General features: G+C 30.0%; 1 protein-coding gene across 1 annotated transcript in view; it reads right to left on the bottom strand.

The window, feature by feature from the left end:
- Window positions 1-3599: 3599 nt before the first annotated feature.
- Window positions 3600-12577, bottom strand: part of LOC106681048 (zinc finger autosomal protein) — a 17594-nt gene continuing 8616 nt past the window's right edge. Inside the window, exons 4-8 of the mRNA XM_014421166.3 lie at window positions 10985-11035; window positions 9442-9489; window positions 7954-8004; window positions 6483-6530; window positions 3600-4937 (exon numbers count right to left, since the gene is read on the bottom strand). Of these exons, the coding sequence (XP_014276652.1) occupies window positions 3919-4937; window positions 6483-6530; window positions 7954-8004; window positions 9442-9489; window positions 10985-11035 (1217 nt within the window). The 3' untranslated portion in view covers window positions 3600-3918. The remainder of the gene's footprint in view (window positions 4938-6482; window positions 6531-7953; window positions 8005-9441; window positions 9490-10984; window positions 11036-12577) is intronic.

Genomic DNA, 12577 nt, shown 5'->3' with positions numbered 1-12577 from the left:
TGTTATCATTCACTAAATCAAGTTAATACCTTAAGATTCTTCCAGTCAAAGGATTATTAAATTTAAATATGTTTTGTTTATTTCTGTATTTTTGCTCATCCCCTCCCTCGACCTTCTTCTTCTCATTTATCTACGGTCAATTATTAACAGTTCATTAACAATTATGAATAATTCTACATAAAAAATAAGTATGTAAATGTATATAAAGGGTGCCCAATAATTAACACTTTTTTTCCTTTTACCTGTTATTTTTATATTGAATACTTAAGTATAAAGAATAAGGTTATGTATGGACTAACACATAGGGTGAATGTCCTCCACTAGCAAATATGCACCTTGTCGAAATTTTCCATTACCATTTTCCATTAATTGAATTTATTAGGTGCTCCATTGAATTTCCTCCTTCAATGCACGCGAGCTGCGGCTCCCCTCTAGATTTTTAAGACCCAAAAAAAAAAAAGAAAATAGTGAACTTATTTGATAGATGATTTCTTTCTGGAAATATGCTAAAATTAGGAAGGTAACATCCGTTTTGAGCCATGATAACCAATTCTCAGTATGGATATTTTAAGTGATGAAAAGTCGAAGTAAAAAGTAGCTTTCTAGTCGTTTTTATATATCGTATTATTTCCTGTGGAGAGAACTTCCAGCACCCTGTGGTGGGTCAAAACATGGACACAATCCACAATGGAATAGGATAGGTTGAATGGATTGTGTATGCTCAGCCTCTGCCAAGAATTAGTTAAGTCAAAGAAGGCAACCATCGTAGAAGAGGTGGTTAATATTTTTGCCTGCAATCTCAGAAGGCTAATACTCTCATAGCAAACCTCTCTATCAGCTCTTATAATTTTATATTTATTTTGTATATTGTATGTATTTATGTACAATAATTAAGTTTATGCTCGATATTCAATAATTTAATATGATTTTAGGTAATAAAAATTTAAAAAGTAATGATTGAATTTTATGAAGTAGAAATATAATGGTGGGAGTATTTCATAGCATGTGGAATTACATATCTTTCTTTTACCTAACGGTTCAGAATAGAATATATATATATTGTAATATGCTCTTTTTGAGTAAATAGTATATTTATATGTATAAAGGGTTTTTAATGTTTTTCTTTTTTTGTATCGTTTCAATATTGTTCATTTGCTTTGTTAAACCAAAAAGAAAGCTAACCAATTTTGTTCAGTATTGAAAAGACCGTTATTCATAATAAAGGAGATGGCGGCGTGTATTCTCCACAATATGTATATATAGTATGTGTAATGGGGTGAGGCCTGCTTCTCTCTTGGCGAAATCCTGCCTACGCCCATACTGAGTCGCTCTGACTGTCTAGAAGGACCTCCCTAGAACTGTATAAGATAAGCTTAATTCCTATGTTGTATTCAATACAATTTAACATAAATAAACAATATCTATGCTATTTGTGCACATACATAAATATACAACAGTAATTATTCGTACATATCAGATACTTTTCCTTCTCTACAGTGGCCACAACAACTCTACTCTTGTATGTAGTTGCACAATAAGAGATCAAAGATGTGTTATTCTTAACTAAAGCTTGACAGCCTGTTCTGTCAAAGACTATACACTATTCATGGAACCCATGGTAGGGGATCTATCTAAAATTAATATCATATACATATCAATTTACTTACCTTTTATTAAAATTATACCTATACTATACTATACCTTTTATTAAAAAAGTATATCACAGTTTAAAATTATAGAAGCTAATTTTTTTTTTCAATTGGAAAAAATTTATTACTTGAAAAGAAAAAAAAAAGTGACAAATATTAAATTACCTTGAATTTTAAAGTCCAGAAAAATATTTGCCATACTTTTTTTTTTACACTTAGTTCAAATTACGGTTTTAATTGGTTAACAGTATACTCTGTTGGATTTATTGTCCAACTATTCTGCAAAATAGAGATGGAGTTCCTTATTTGTTTTATCTACTTAGTAGTTGAGCATGATACATTTAAATTGTTTGTATCTGTTTTATAATTCTTTGCATAGAATTTATGGTATTGTAATAGCCTCAAAAGTTTACTTCAAAATATTCTTTTCTTTATACAATATTTTAACTTCTTCAAAATCAAAATGTTGTGTTTTACTGCATGGTGTACTAACATTGTCTTAATATAGTATTAGTTATTTAGTTATACAATCATTACAATGCTGCTAAATTTGTTTATTCTATAAATAAATTCCATACATTTATTTGAATATATTTTGTCTTTCAAGTTACCGTATATTTTACCTATTTTATTTATAGTTCTATATCCAAAATTTTTACAAGTTTTGTATGCATAAATATTTTAGTATTTTGACCGAAGTGAGTGAGGATTGTGGTTTAATACTAGCCGAAACATCATAAACAAATGTTAACAATAATGTAAAACTTTTAAGAAAATATTTATTGTTATATACTTAAAGTTATATCTTCTGCTGGATTTAGAAGATATAATTCTGAATAATTTCTTTTTAAAACAATTTTGATCTCTTTTCTCTCAACTTTATTCTTATTTAACATCCGACGTTTCGACCTCTCAGGTCATTCTCAAGGATTCCTTATTCTGTCTTCATTCCTTTTTTTCCTTAAAATTCATTACTGTCGGCTAATTGCCTTTGTCCCAATAATTTCTTCTATTAAATTATTTCCTAAATTTAAAACTTTCAATAACCACTTTTATGTTCATTAACAAACCCCAAACAGAACCTGGAAAAAAAACAGGTATAAAGTAGGTATAAGAATAAAGTTGAGAGAAAAGAGATAAAAATTGTTTTAAAAAGAAACTAAACCACTCTCAAACAACTATATTAATAAAAAATAAATCTAATTCTGAATAATATTTCATTCACAAGTTCTAATTATTGTTGTATGGTTTTATATTAAAACATTGTGGGTTTAATGTGGTCTATATAATTTTCGTCAATCATTTTAGTATTATTTATAATGTATCATCATATTATTATGTAATAATTAAAAGTGATGATTAGGTTTCATTAATCCTTAGTTTTTTTTTTAAGGAAGTTTTAATAAGTCATTTAACAATAGCAAATTACCTGACTAATTTATTTCCATTTATTGTAAAATTGGTGATTTATTTGTTTTGTTTTTTGTCTTTTCCCAATCAATCTTCATAAAAATTAACAATTACGATAGTTTAATTTTTTAAAAGTATTTTTTTCTCACCTTTAATTTATATTATAAATGATTTACCTATTATATATATATTTATTTATTTTATAGCTCCTATAGTTCGCAACCGATTAACTTCATATGTTTATGATATCAATTTATTATTTATTTATGATGTTAAAATATACAAATTGGACTCTAATAGTAATTTGAATATTTCAAATTCATATTAAACAGAAGAGTCTAATTTGTTCTATTGAGTGATTTTTAAAATCCTTTTAATACCAAAAAAAATTGAAGCTAATGGGTAGAATTCCGCAGATGTTACAAAAGAATTTAAAGATTTTTGTGTTCTGACATTGGAATCACTTAGGGAAAAATGGAAGAAAATGAAAAAAGGAAGTTCATTTTTGGTTTAACCAAAAAAAAAAAAAAAAACATTGAATTTCAATTCAATCTATTAATATTTTAATAAATTAGTTTATAAGCAGCAGAAATAACAAATAGGAAGAACTAGGTACTGTTGTATAAAAAATATAAATACAATCGAAAGGAATTAAAAAAGTGTTGAAAAAATTCTTGTTTCTGAATTCTTGTTTTTTATAATACCAGTGAAGTGAAATTATGAATAAATATAAGTAATACAATTATGAAGACCAATTATTCAGAATATTTACAAGTTTGAAGGGACTAGATTTTTTTTTTTTTTTTTTTATGGTCAAAATAAGAAAATGGATAGTATAAAATATGAGATTTTAAGTGACTTAGGCTTGAACTTTATGATCAGACAAAGCCTTAAGATTAATATTATTACTAGGATGATTTGTCATTTTATGTGCTTTTAGATTACTCATTGTTACAGATTTATAGTCACAGTGAGGGCATTGATAAGGTTTTTCACCTGTATGACGACCCATAATATGGGTTCTTAAATTACTTTCTGTAACTGTTTTATAATCACAAAGGGGGCATTTATGTGGCCTCTCATTAGTGTGACGAGACATTATGTGTAATTTTACATTACTCTCCGTTATGGTTTTATAGTCACAATGGGGACATTGATATGGCCTCTCACCCGTATGATGAGTCATTATATGAGTTTTTAACCGGCATGAGACTGCTGATTCATAACCACAAAGGAGACATTTATGAGGTTTCTCATCTGTATGATGAGCCATTATATGTGTTTTAAGATAATTTTCTGTTACTGATTTATGGTCACAATGGGGACAATGATAAGGCCTCTCACCTGTATGACGAGACATTAAATGAGTTTTTAAATGGTTTATTCGTAGAGTTTTATAGTCACAATGAGGACATTGATGAGGCTTTTCATCAGAATGATGAGCCATTAAATGATTTTTTAAATTGTTAATTCTTAATGCTTTATAGTCACAATGAGGACATTGATGAGGCTTCTCATCAGTATGACGAGCCATTATATGTACTTTTAAGTGACTTTTATATACAGCTACATAGTCACATTGGGGACACTTATGAGACTTTTTTCCCCTTTCACATAACTTAACATGATTCTTTAAATAACTTTCTGTTACTGTTTTATAATCACAATGAGGACATTGATAAGGTCTTTCAACTGTATGATGGGTCATAATATGTCTTCTTAAATAAACAATATTAGTAGCTTTATAACCACAATAATAACATCGATAAGGCTTCTCAACTTTATGAGAAAGAATTACAGGTTTCTTTAAGTACATGCTTCTCTCTGCTTTTGAGGAAAATTTAATGATCTCTTTCTTATTGACTGAATCCTTGACTTCTGTAAGAAATAAAAATATATCAAAATTAAAAAAAAAATCTTTATTCCTAAACTTAATAAGATTATTAATGAATAAAAAAAAATTTTTAAATAGTACGACAATCGAACAATACTGTTACATTCTTGACATGTCTCAGACAGAACAAAGCTGTTCAGCTTCCAAATAAATTTCAGTATCATTGGTTGAAAAATGAAGGAACTAGTAATGAGACATAGTTCTATCATAGTAAAGACATATTTTAATAGGAAATTGTAGAGGAAGATGGCGCATAACATTGGGTAAAACAGGTAAGGACTATATATCATAGATAGAGGGTTTCCATCTGTGACAAACTAATTTATCAATAGATACCAGTCATTGTTTGATCTCACTCCCACCAAATTCCTAAGTTATTCTCAATTTAGGTACAAAGTTCATAATTAATGGCAATGGTTTCCTACTTTTCAGACCATTATATGAGACATGAGTTGAATTAATGTTAACCACCACCAGAAAGATGAAGAGCATTGGATGAAAACTCTTATCAACCTGAACTTAACTCTTTGACCATGGTTGACAACTGATTATCGCCAAGGTAGCTTTGGAACACGTATGATGATAAGCAATCAACAGAGGTCACTTTTCAAACTTGCATTCAAAGTGGTGGGAAGAGTTCTAGGTTCTAGCCCCTTCCTTCCACCTAGGATTGTTCCAAAACAAATTTTACAATCTTTTAATACATTTTAACATGTTCAAAATGTTTTGTAGATAATGTAGTGATATAAAATACTTTCTAAGAGTCCTTATTCAACAGAACATTCATGTATCAGCTGATTACATACATAGATTCAGTGGCACACAAGGATGATAACAATTGTCATGATGGTTTAACAATAAGTATTTAATCTTTATTTGGCTAGATATTACATTTTATAATGCTTATTAAAATCCAAAGAAAAGAAAACATCAACAAAAAAAAAATCATGCTTTCACGTGGTTTTCCAAGGCAGCCCCATATTCACACCATGTTTTCAATTTTAGCCACTTAATTGCTCCGTTTAACTATCTTAAGTCTCCTTCCTCTCTCTGTTTTAAATAAATGTTTCAAGAGTGGTATAGGATAATCGCTTCAGGGGGTTTAAGTGGGGCGGGTTTGCCAGGAAGGATTGCTCTCTAATATTTTTTTGTGTTATGATCTTTGATGAGGTTGTGACATGTACTCAACCAAAATACTCACTATAAATGTCTGTTCAAACTTAAGATTAGTAATGCTACCATGGAGGGTGAGTGTTAGGTTTCATGCAATTATTTTTCAATTTTATCCACTTTTTAAATATTGCTCGATTTATCTATCTTAAGTTTTCTCTTCCAGTTTAAGTAGATGTTTCAAAAGCGATATAGGACCACCACTTCTGGGTGTTTTAGTGGAATGGCTTTACTGGGAAAGATTACCTTCTAATATTTTTTGTGTTATGATCTCATCTTGGGAGATTCTGACTTGTCATACATCAACCAACATAGTCGCTATAAGTGTAAGGATTACGTTAATCTAAAGTTAGTCTTACCACAAGAAATATCCGCTCCTTCCTCTTCTTTGATATCGACTACGGTAACTGCAACAGAAACCCAAAACAAATTATTTATATCTCTTTATTTCGTATGATTTATTTATTTAAATAATTTGCATTGGTAATAAAATTTCACTATTTATTATATTTCTTTTTAGAACTTTATTTTATCCACTTTATTCTTTGTATCTTTAGAACAATGTATAATATAAAAAATAAAGAAGTAGATAAAGAGTATAAAATAAAGTCCTAAAAGAAATATAATAAAGTTTTAACAAATCAAACTCTTCAGAACTTGAGTTGTAGGATTATAACTAATCACTTATATTTCACTATTTATTTATAGTGAAATATAGGTCATTCTAATACTAAATATATCATCATATATCGTTACTTAAGCTGTGATATTAACAATAATAATAAACAAATTCTCTAGATATGTTGTCTCATTGATTGTTTTGTAGGATTTCTAAATAATTTTTTTTGGTACCCAGGTATATTAGAGACCAAATAACTTTTGATGTTTAGCGTATTACATACAATATATTCCGATCAGTTACTATATCAGAGTTGGGCAGGAATCATTACACAAGTAATTTAATTACATCTTCAATTAAAGTTTCAGTTGCACTGTGATTAACTAAGATAACCGTTAAATTGTCCAAAACATCAAATACAATTATGTGTAATTTAACTCGTATGTGAATTCGGTTTATATGAACGTATTTCTAATGAGCGGAAATCCTAAAAGTTATACTAAATCAATATGCAAGCAGGCAATCATAAAATCGATTTCACATTTATTTCCAGCATCTTTGAAAACATTAAATAAACCGTAATATGTTAATATATGCTGGCTATATGCCAGTACACAATCTTAAACTGGATATAATTTTCTTATGCAACTTTATTGATTCTGTCTATCCATCTGGGCTTTGGCCACCCACGTGGTCTCTTGCCTGCTATACTGACATTCATTGTTGTGTAGTGGCATCCTGATGTATTGCTTCAAGCCACATGTCCCATCCATCTTATCTTCCTTGCCTTCATATCGAGATATATTGATTGACCAGTCTCTGCAAGCAGCTCACTGTTAGTTCTTCTCCTCCATGTGTTAAGGCTCTGATCCCAGATCACTCCTGTAACTGTACGGAGGACTTTCTGTTCAAATCTTTCGATTCTGCTTTTTTAGAGCCCAGGTCTCGCAGCTGTATAAGAGCACTGGCTCCACCAAGGCATTTTAGAACCTCAGTTTCAGATTTGTAGAGATTTTTCAGTGATTTCAATATTCTTGATAGAGAAAAAGGCATTGTCTGTTTGCGCGTCATAAACGCTCATCTACACAATTCCCAGTACAGGTAGGATAACTGAGATCATAGTACAATGCAACTAATGAACTAACAGAGAATTATGTTAAAACTTTGTAGGATTAATATAGTAAGAAGTTGAGAAAATAAATGTTACGTACTTTCACTAGGTATGACCATTTCTTCTTCTTGTTTCACATAATTGAGTCCATCTGCCAAAAGTGTAAACCATATTACAATAATGATAGTAAAAGGATCAGGAAAATAGATCATAAAACAAAGAAATATAATTAAAAACTTCAAACAAGAAAGAAATAAAATAAGGGAAGAGCAACATATAGAAACAAAAATACTTCTAAATAAGACCGCAAGTGGTAGAGAACAATGCACCAATGAGCATCGCTACAAGGAATAAGAGTGAAGTGAAGACCTTGTAATAATAGAATGGTATAATTTATTTTCTTTTATTTGTTTATATTTTAATATTATTAACATTTTGAGGTATATAAGTGTTTGGTAAAAGTCATCGTGAGGACCATGGCCATAAATATGTGTTTACTCTCATCAAGTTATCAGCGTGGACTTAAGGTGCATAACTGTGTTTGTCCATTTTTTCGATCAATACACAGTCACTTTTGTGTAAAATTAATACAGGAGCACTCAATAGTAATTTGCCTTCCTTAAGTAGCAGTCAGGCACCATTAAGGTCATAAAAATCTCCGGGAAATTTCCAAAACAGAAACCATTTTACGCCACTTAATTCGGTAAGGAAGACAACAAAATGGAATAAAAAATTGTTTTTCTATTTGTTAGTTTTAGTCTTATATAATGCATATATTTTACATCAAAATTGCACTGGTACCAAAGAAAAATTTTGTGGATTTCATTTAGCGCTAATGTAAGACATTTTACAAAAATATCCGCAAAGTTGAAGCGTGGGAGGAGGAGGAAAAAGAAAATCCGAGGATTTAACGTTTTGGCTAATTAAAAATCATTTTCTTTCAAAATGTGAGAATCGTGCAAGCGCAAAACAGTCGACAAAAAGAAAGTGTGTTTTTTGCATAAAAAGTAAAAGGATACACAATACGAATGCAAATAATGCTATGTCGGTCGATACATATTATGAATATGCATCATTAAGCTTTTTTGTTGACTGTAAAATTTAATGTTCATAATAAATAATTTTAATGCGAAAAAATAACAATCTTAAGTTACTTAAACTTATGCAAAAGAATTACCATAATTTATTACTGTTATTGCACCTTGAATAGTCACTTCAGTGTAACAAAAAAGTACTTTGGTCCCAGCGATGGTCAGCGCTACCCAAGCTCCGTTCCTATCGGCCCGGAGTATTCAGAGTTCGAAAGGGTAAATTTGCATATCATCTGGAAGTATATTTTCTTTATTATAATTCTCTATTATGGTTCTTGGTAGGTTTTTTTTATTTTTTAGGTCCTCCCTATATTTTGAACCCTAACAAACTATTATTTTTTTCACTCTGGGGAATAGATTTGTATTTTCATTCACAAAAACCCCCTCGCCCCAAAAGCTCTTGAAACCAATAAGAATTAAACAAAAAGAATCAGATATAAATTTTTTTAAGGATCAGATATCTTTAGACTTATAGTTCTTAATAAGGGAAAACTTACAAGTAATCTCATCTTCAATTTCTTCTTTTATAGAAATGCCAGTAATTTCTGAAAAATAAAAAAATAAGCATGAGAAATATATAATTTAAGACTTAAATAAGAAATAATTAAATCTTGCAATTTTAGGTTTATGATTTAACATATTAAAAAAATATATATATATATATTGTAATATGCTCTTTTTGAGTAAATAGTATATTTTGATGTATAAAGGGTTTTTGATACGTTTTATTTTATGTATCATTTTAATATTGTTCATTTGTTTTGTTTATCCAAAAAGCAAGCTAACCAATTTTCATTGTCCATAATAAATTCGTGATTCAAAACAAAACCAAGATGGCGGTACGTATTCTTCAGTCAACAAGTCCGTTGAATCAAGGCCATGTTGGGCAGATTCAAATATCATAAAAACTATTTTAACTCTTCTCATCATAATTGAAAATACAGTAAATTTAAGAAAAAATAGAAGTCAAGAAATAGTGCTAAAGAATAATATTCAGAAAGTAAATCATTTGCAAAAATCCCTAACTGTTGTGCGACAATCGATGTTTACATGTAACATTGAGGCAGGTTTTGGTTTTGGAGATTCATTCGTTGTTTGGGCGCGCAGGAGGAATGATGTTTCCTGGAGGCAGGATGTCTTCATCATCCTTTGTCTAGCTCAAGGGTAGACATCTTGAAAAAGAAGACATCAAAGAGTCACCCAAGAAGAATAGGGGACTTTTGGTTTGAATTGCCTGGAGAGAGGAGTCATTTCCTATAAGCAGAGGTGACTGGAAGCCATGTTTGATGGTTAGACAGAGCATTTTGGGAAAGAAGACATCAAGACTCACCAACCATCAAAAGAAGATTGTGAACTGGGTTAGTTTTTGTTATAACTAAATTTAAATACATTTTTAAAAGAGATATTAATTTAATTAAGTGTAATTATAATAAGTGTCTGTTTCTGATTGCCTAGCAACTCACCCTGAGATTAAGAGTCTTTTATATTATAAAATTTAAATAAAATTCAATTATTTATTTAGTATTAAAGTTCTTAATTTGAACCCAAATTATCTTTTATATTTCAAAAAAGTTTTAAAAACTATCAAAATTCTTTTCATTTTATTTTTAAATAATATTTAAATTATTACAATATATATATACATAAGCAGCAGAGCTCCCATATTAAGCATGACAAATACATAATTTATGATGGAATAACGGAAGCATTTAGAAGGCTACGCAACGCTAATTTAAGGGAACTGCACCATGTAAATATAATTCATGTTACAGCATTGTGACGAATATGATGTAACATTGTAGGGCTTAGTAATGAGCAGATCCCTAAAATGTTAATTAACAATGAACTGATGGGTAAACGTCCAAGAGGTAGACAAAAAAATATATGGGAAGATTGCATTAAAACTGATTTAGTAGATTTGGTTTGTAGGGGCGTCATTGGAAAGATGTATGTAGAGAACGATTGATGGTATCGGCATTGACCCTTCGGGTCAACACATGAGCATAGAATTTTCACATATCTTAACAAGGGAAAACTTACCAGTATGCTCCGATTCATCTTCTCTTTCTTCTTTTATAGAAATGCCATTATCTGAAAAATCAATTAACAAGCATGACAAATACATAAGTTATGATCTAAATATACTATAGGAAGAAGATAGTTGGCCGTATGAAGTAGATTGTAAGAAGATAATCCGGGTGGCGGTTAATAAAGGTATCATAATAATAAAACAAATAGTTTTCTTTTACTATTTCTATACCTTAATTGATCGCCACAAGGACTATCTTCTGTCAAACTACTTCATACGATCAACTATCTTCTTTCAATTCAATTTTTTTTGTTTGAAATAATTAAGATAGTAGAAGAGGAAAGCTCACAGATTTATGGTGAGTAAAAGTTTCAATTATTTAATAAAAATTAAATTAAATATATTTATTAACAGACCTAGAGACTGATGTTAGGGTGGGAAGGCTGAGGTTATAAGGACGCATGATGAGGATGAAACCTGAAAGACTAAACAATATAATTTTTCAATGAATCTACTGTCGCAAAAATTCAATAGGATATTTCAAGCAAGGACCCTCAAGGGAGTGAAGGGTCTTACGTGGCCTGAGGAGAGAAAACGTAAACACACAGAGCTCATGAGAAGAGGAAGCAGATAAAGGAGAAGCATTAGAGTTATGATATGCGTGTGGTCTTCAAGGCCTTTTTGTGAAAAAAAAATATATATATTGGTTATAATGGACTCTACTGAAGGTGGGGTAGTTAAAGAAAATGAAATATTTCTGAGAGATTCCCTTTCTCAATGAAATACTCGTATTTAATATTTTTGGAGACTGTTGGTTTAGTTTTAATTAATAAGTTATGGAAAATCAAAAATTCAAATCCAAAACTTGTTTTTTTTAAGATGTTAAATCATAAGTACAAATTGTTAGGTTTACTTATAATGTAATTTTGGTAACTATATATACAATATATAGGTAAGTGAAAAAAAGATTATCGAAAAGATCATATTTCCATAACTTATTAATTAAAACTAAGCCAACAGTCTCCAAAAATATTAAATACGAGTATTTCATTGAGAAAGGGAATCTCTCAGAAATATTTCATTTTCTTTAACTACCCCACCTTCAGTAGAGTCCATTATAACCAATATATATATATTTTTTTTTTCACAAAAAGGCCTTGAAGACCACACGCATATCATAACTCTAATGCTTCTCCTTCATCTGCTTCCTCTTCTCATGAGCTCTGTGTGTCTACGTTTTCTCTACTCAGACCACACAAGACCCTTTCTGGAGCGCTTCTTTCCCACAAAAACCTTCACTCCCTTGAGGGTCCTTTTGTACTCATCTCTGTCTAAACAATCGCGGTCCGTCAGCCGCACTTGTTCCATATCATCCCTTACTTGCTTGAAATATCCTGTTGAATTTTTATGACAGTAGATTAGTTGAAAAATTATATGGTGTAGTCTTTCAGGTTTCATTCTCATCTGTCCTAATAAGCTCAGCCTTAAATAACGAAATCATAAAAAAACAAAATATATATATATTGGTTATAATGGACTCTACTGAAGGTGGGGTAGTTAAAGAAAATGAAATATTTCTGAGAGATTCCCTTTCTCAATGAAAT

This window comes from Halyomorpha halys, unplaced genomic scaffold (genome assembly GCF_000696795.3).
Source record: "Halyomorpha halys isolate HHAL.00 unplaced genomic scaffold, Hhal_1.1 Scaffold306.1, whole genome shotgun sequence".
NCBI classification, from domain to species: Eukaryota; Metazoa; Arthropoda; class Insecta; order Hemiptera; family Pentatomidae; genus Halyomorpha; species Halyomorpha halys.
Note: the sequence above shows the minus strand (reverse complement) of the source record. Positions and strands in the feature narration are given on the sequence as shown.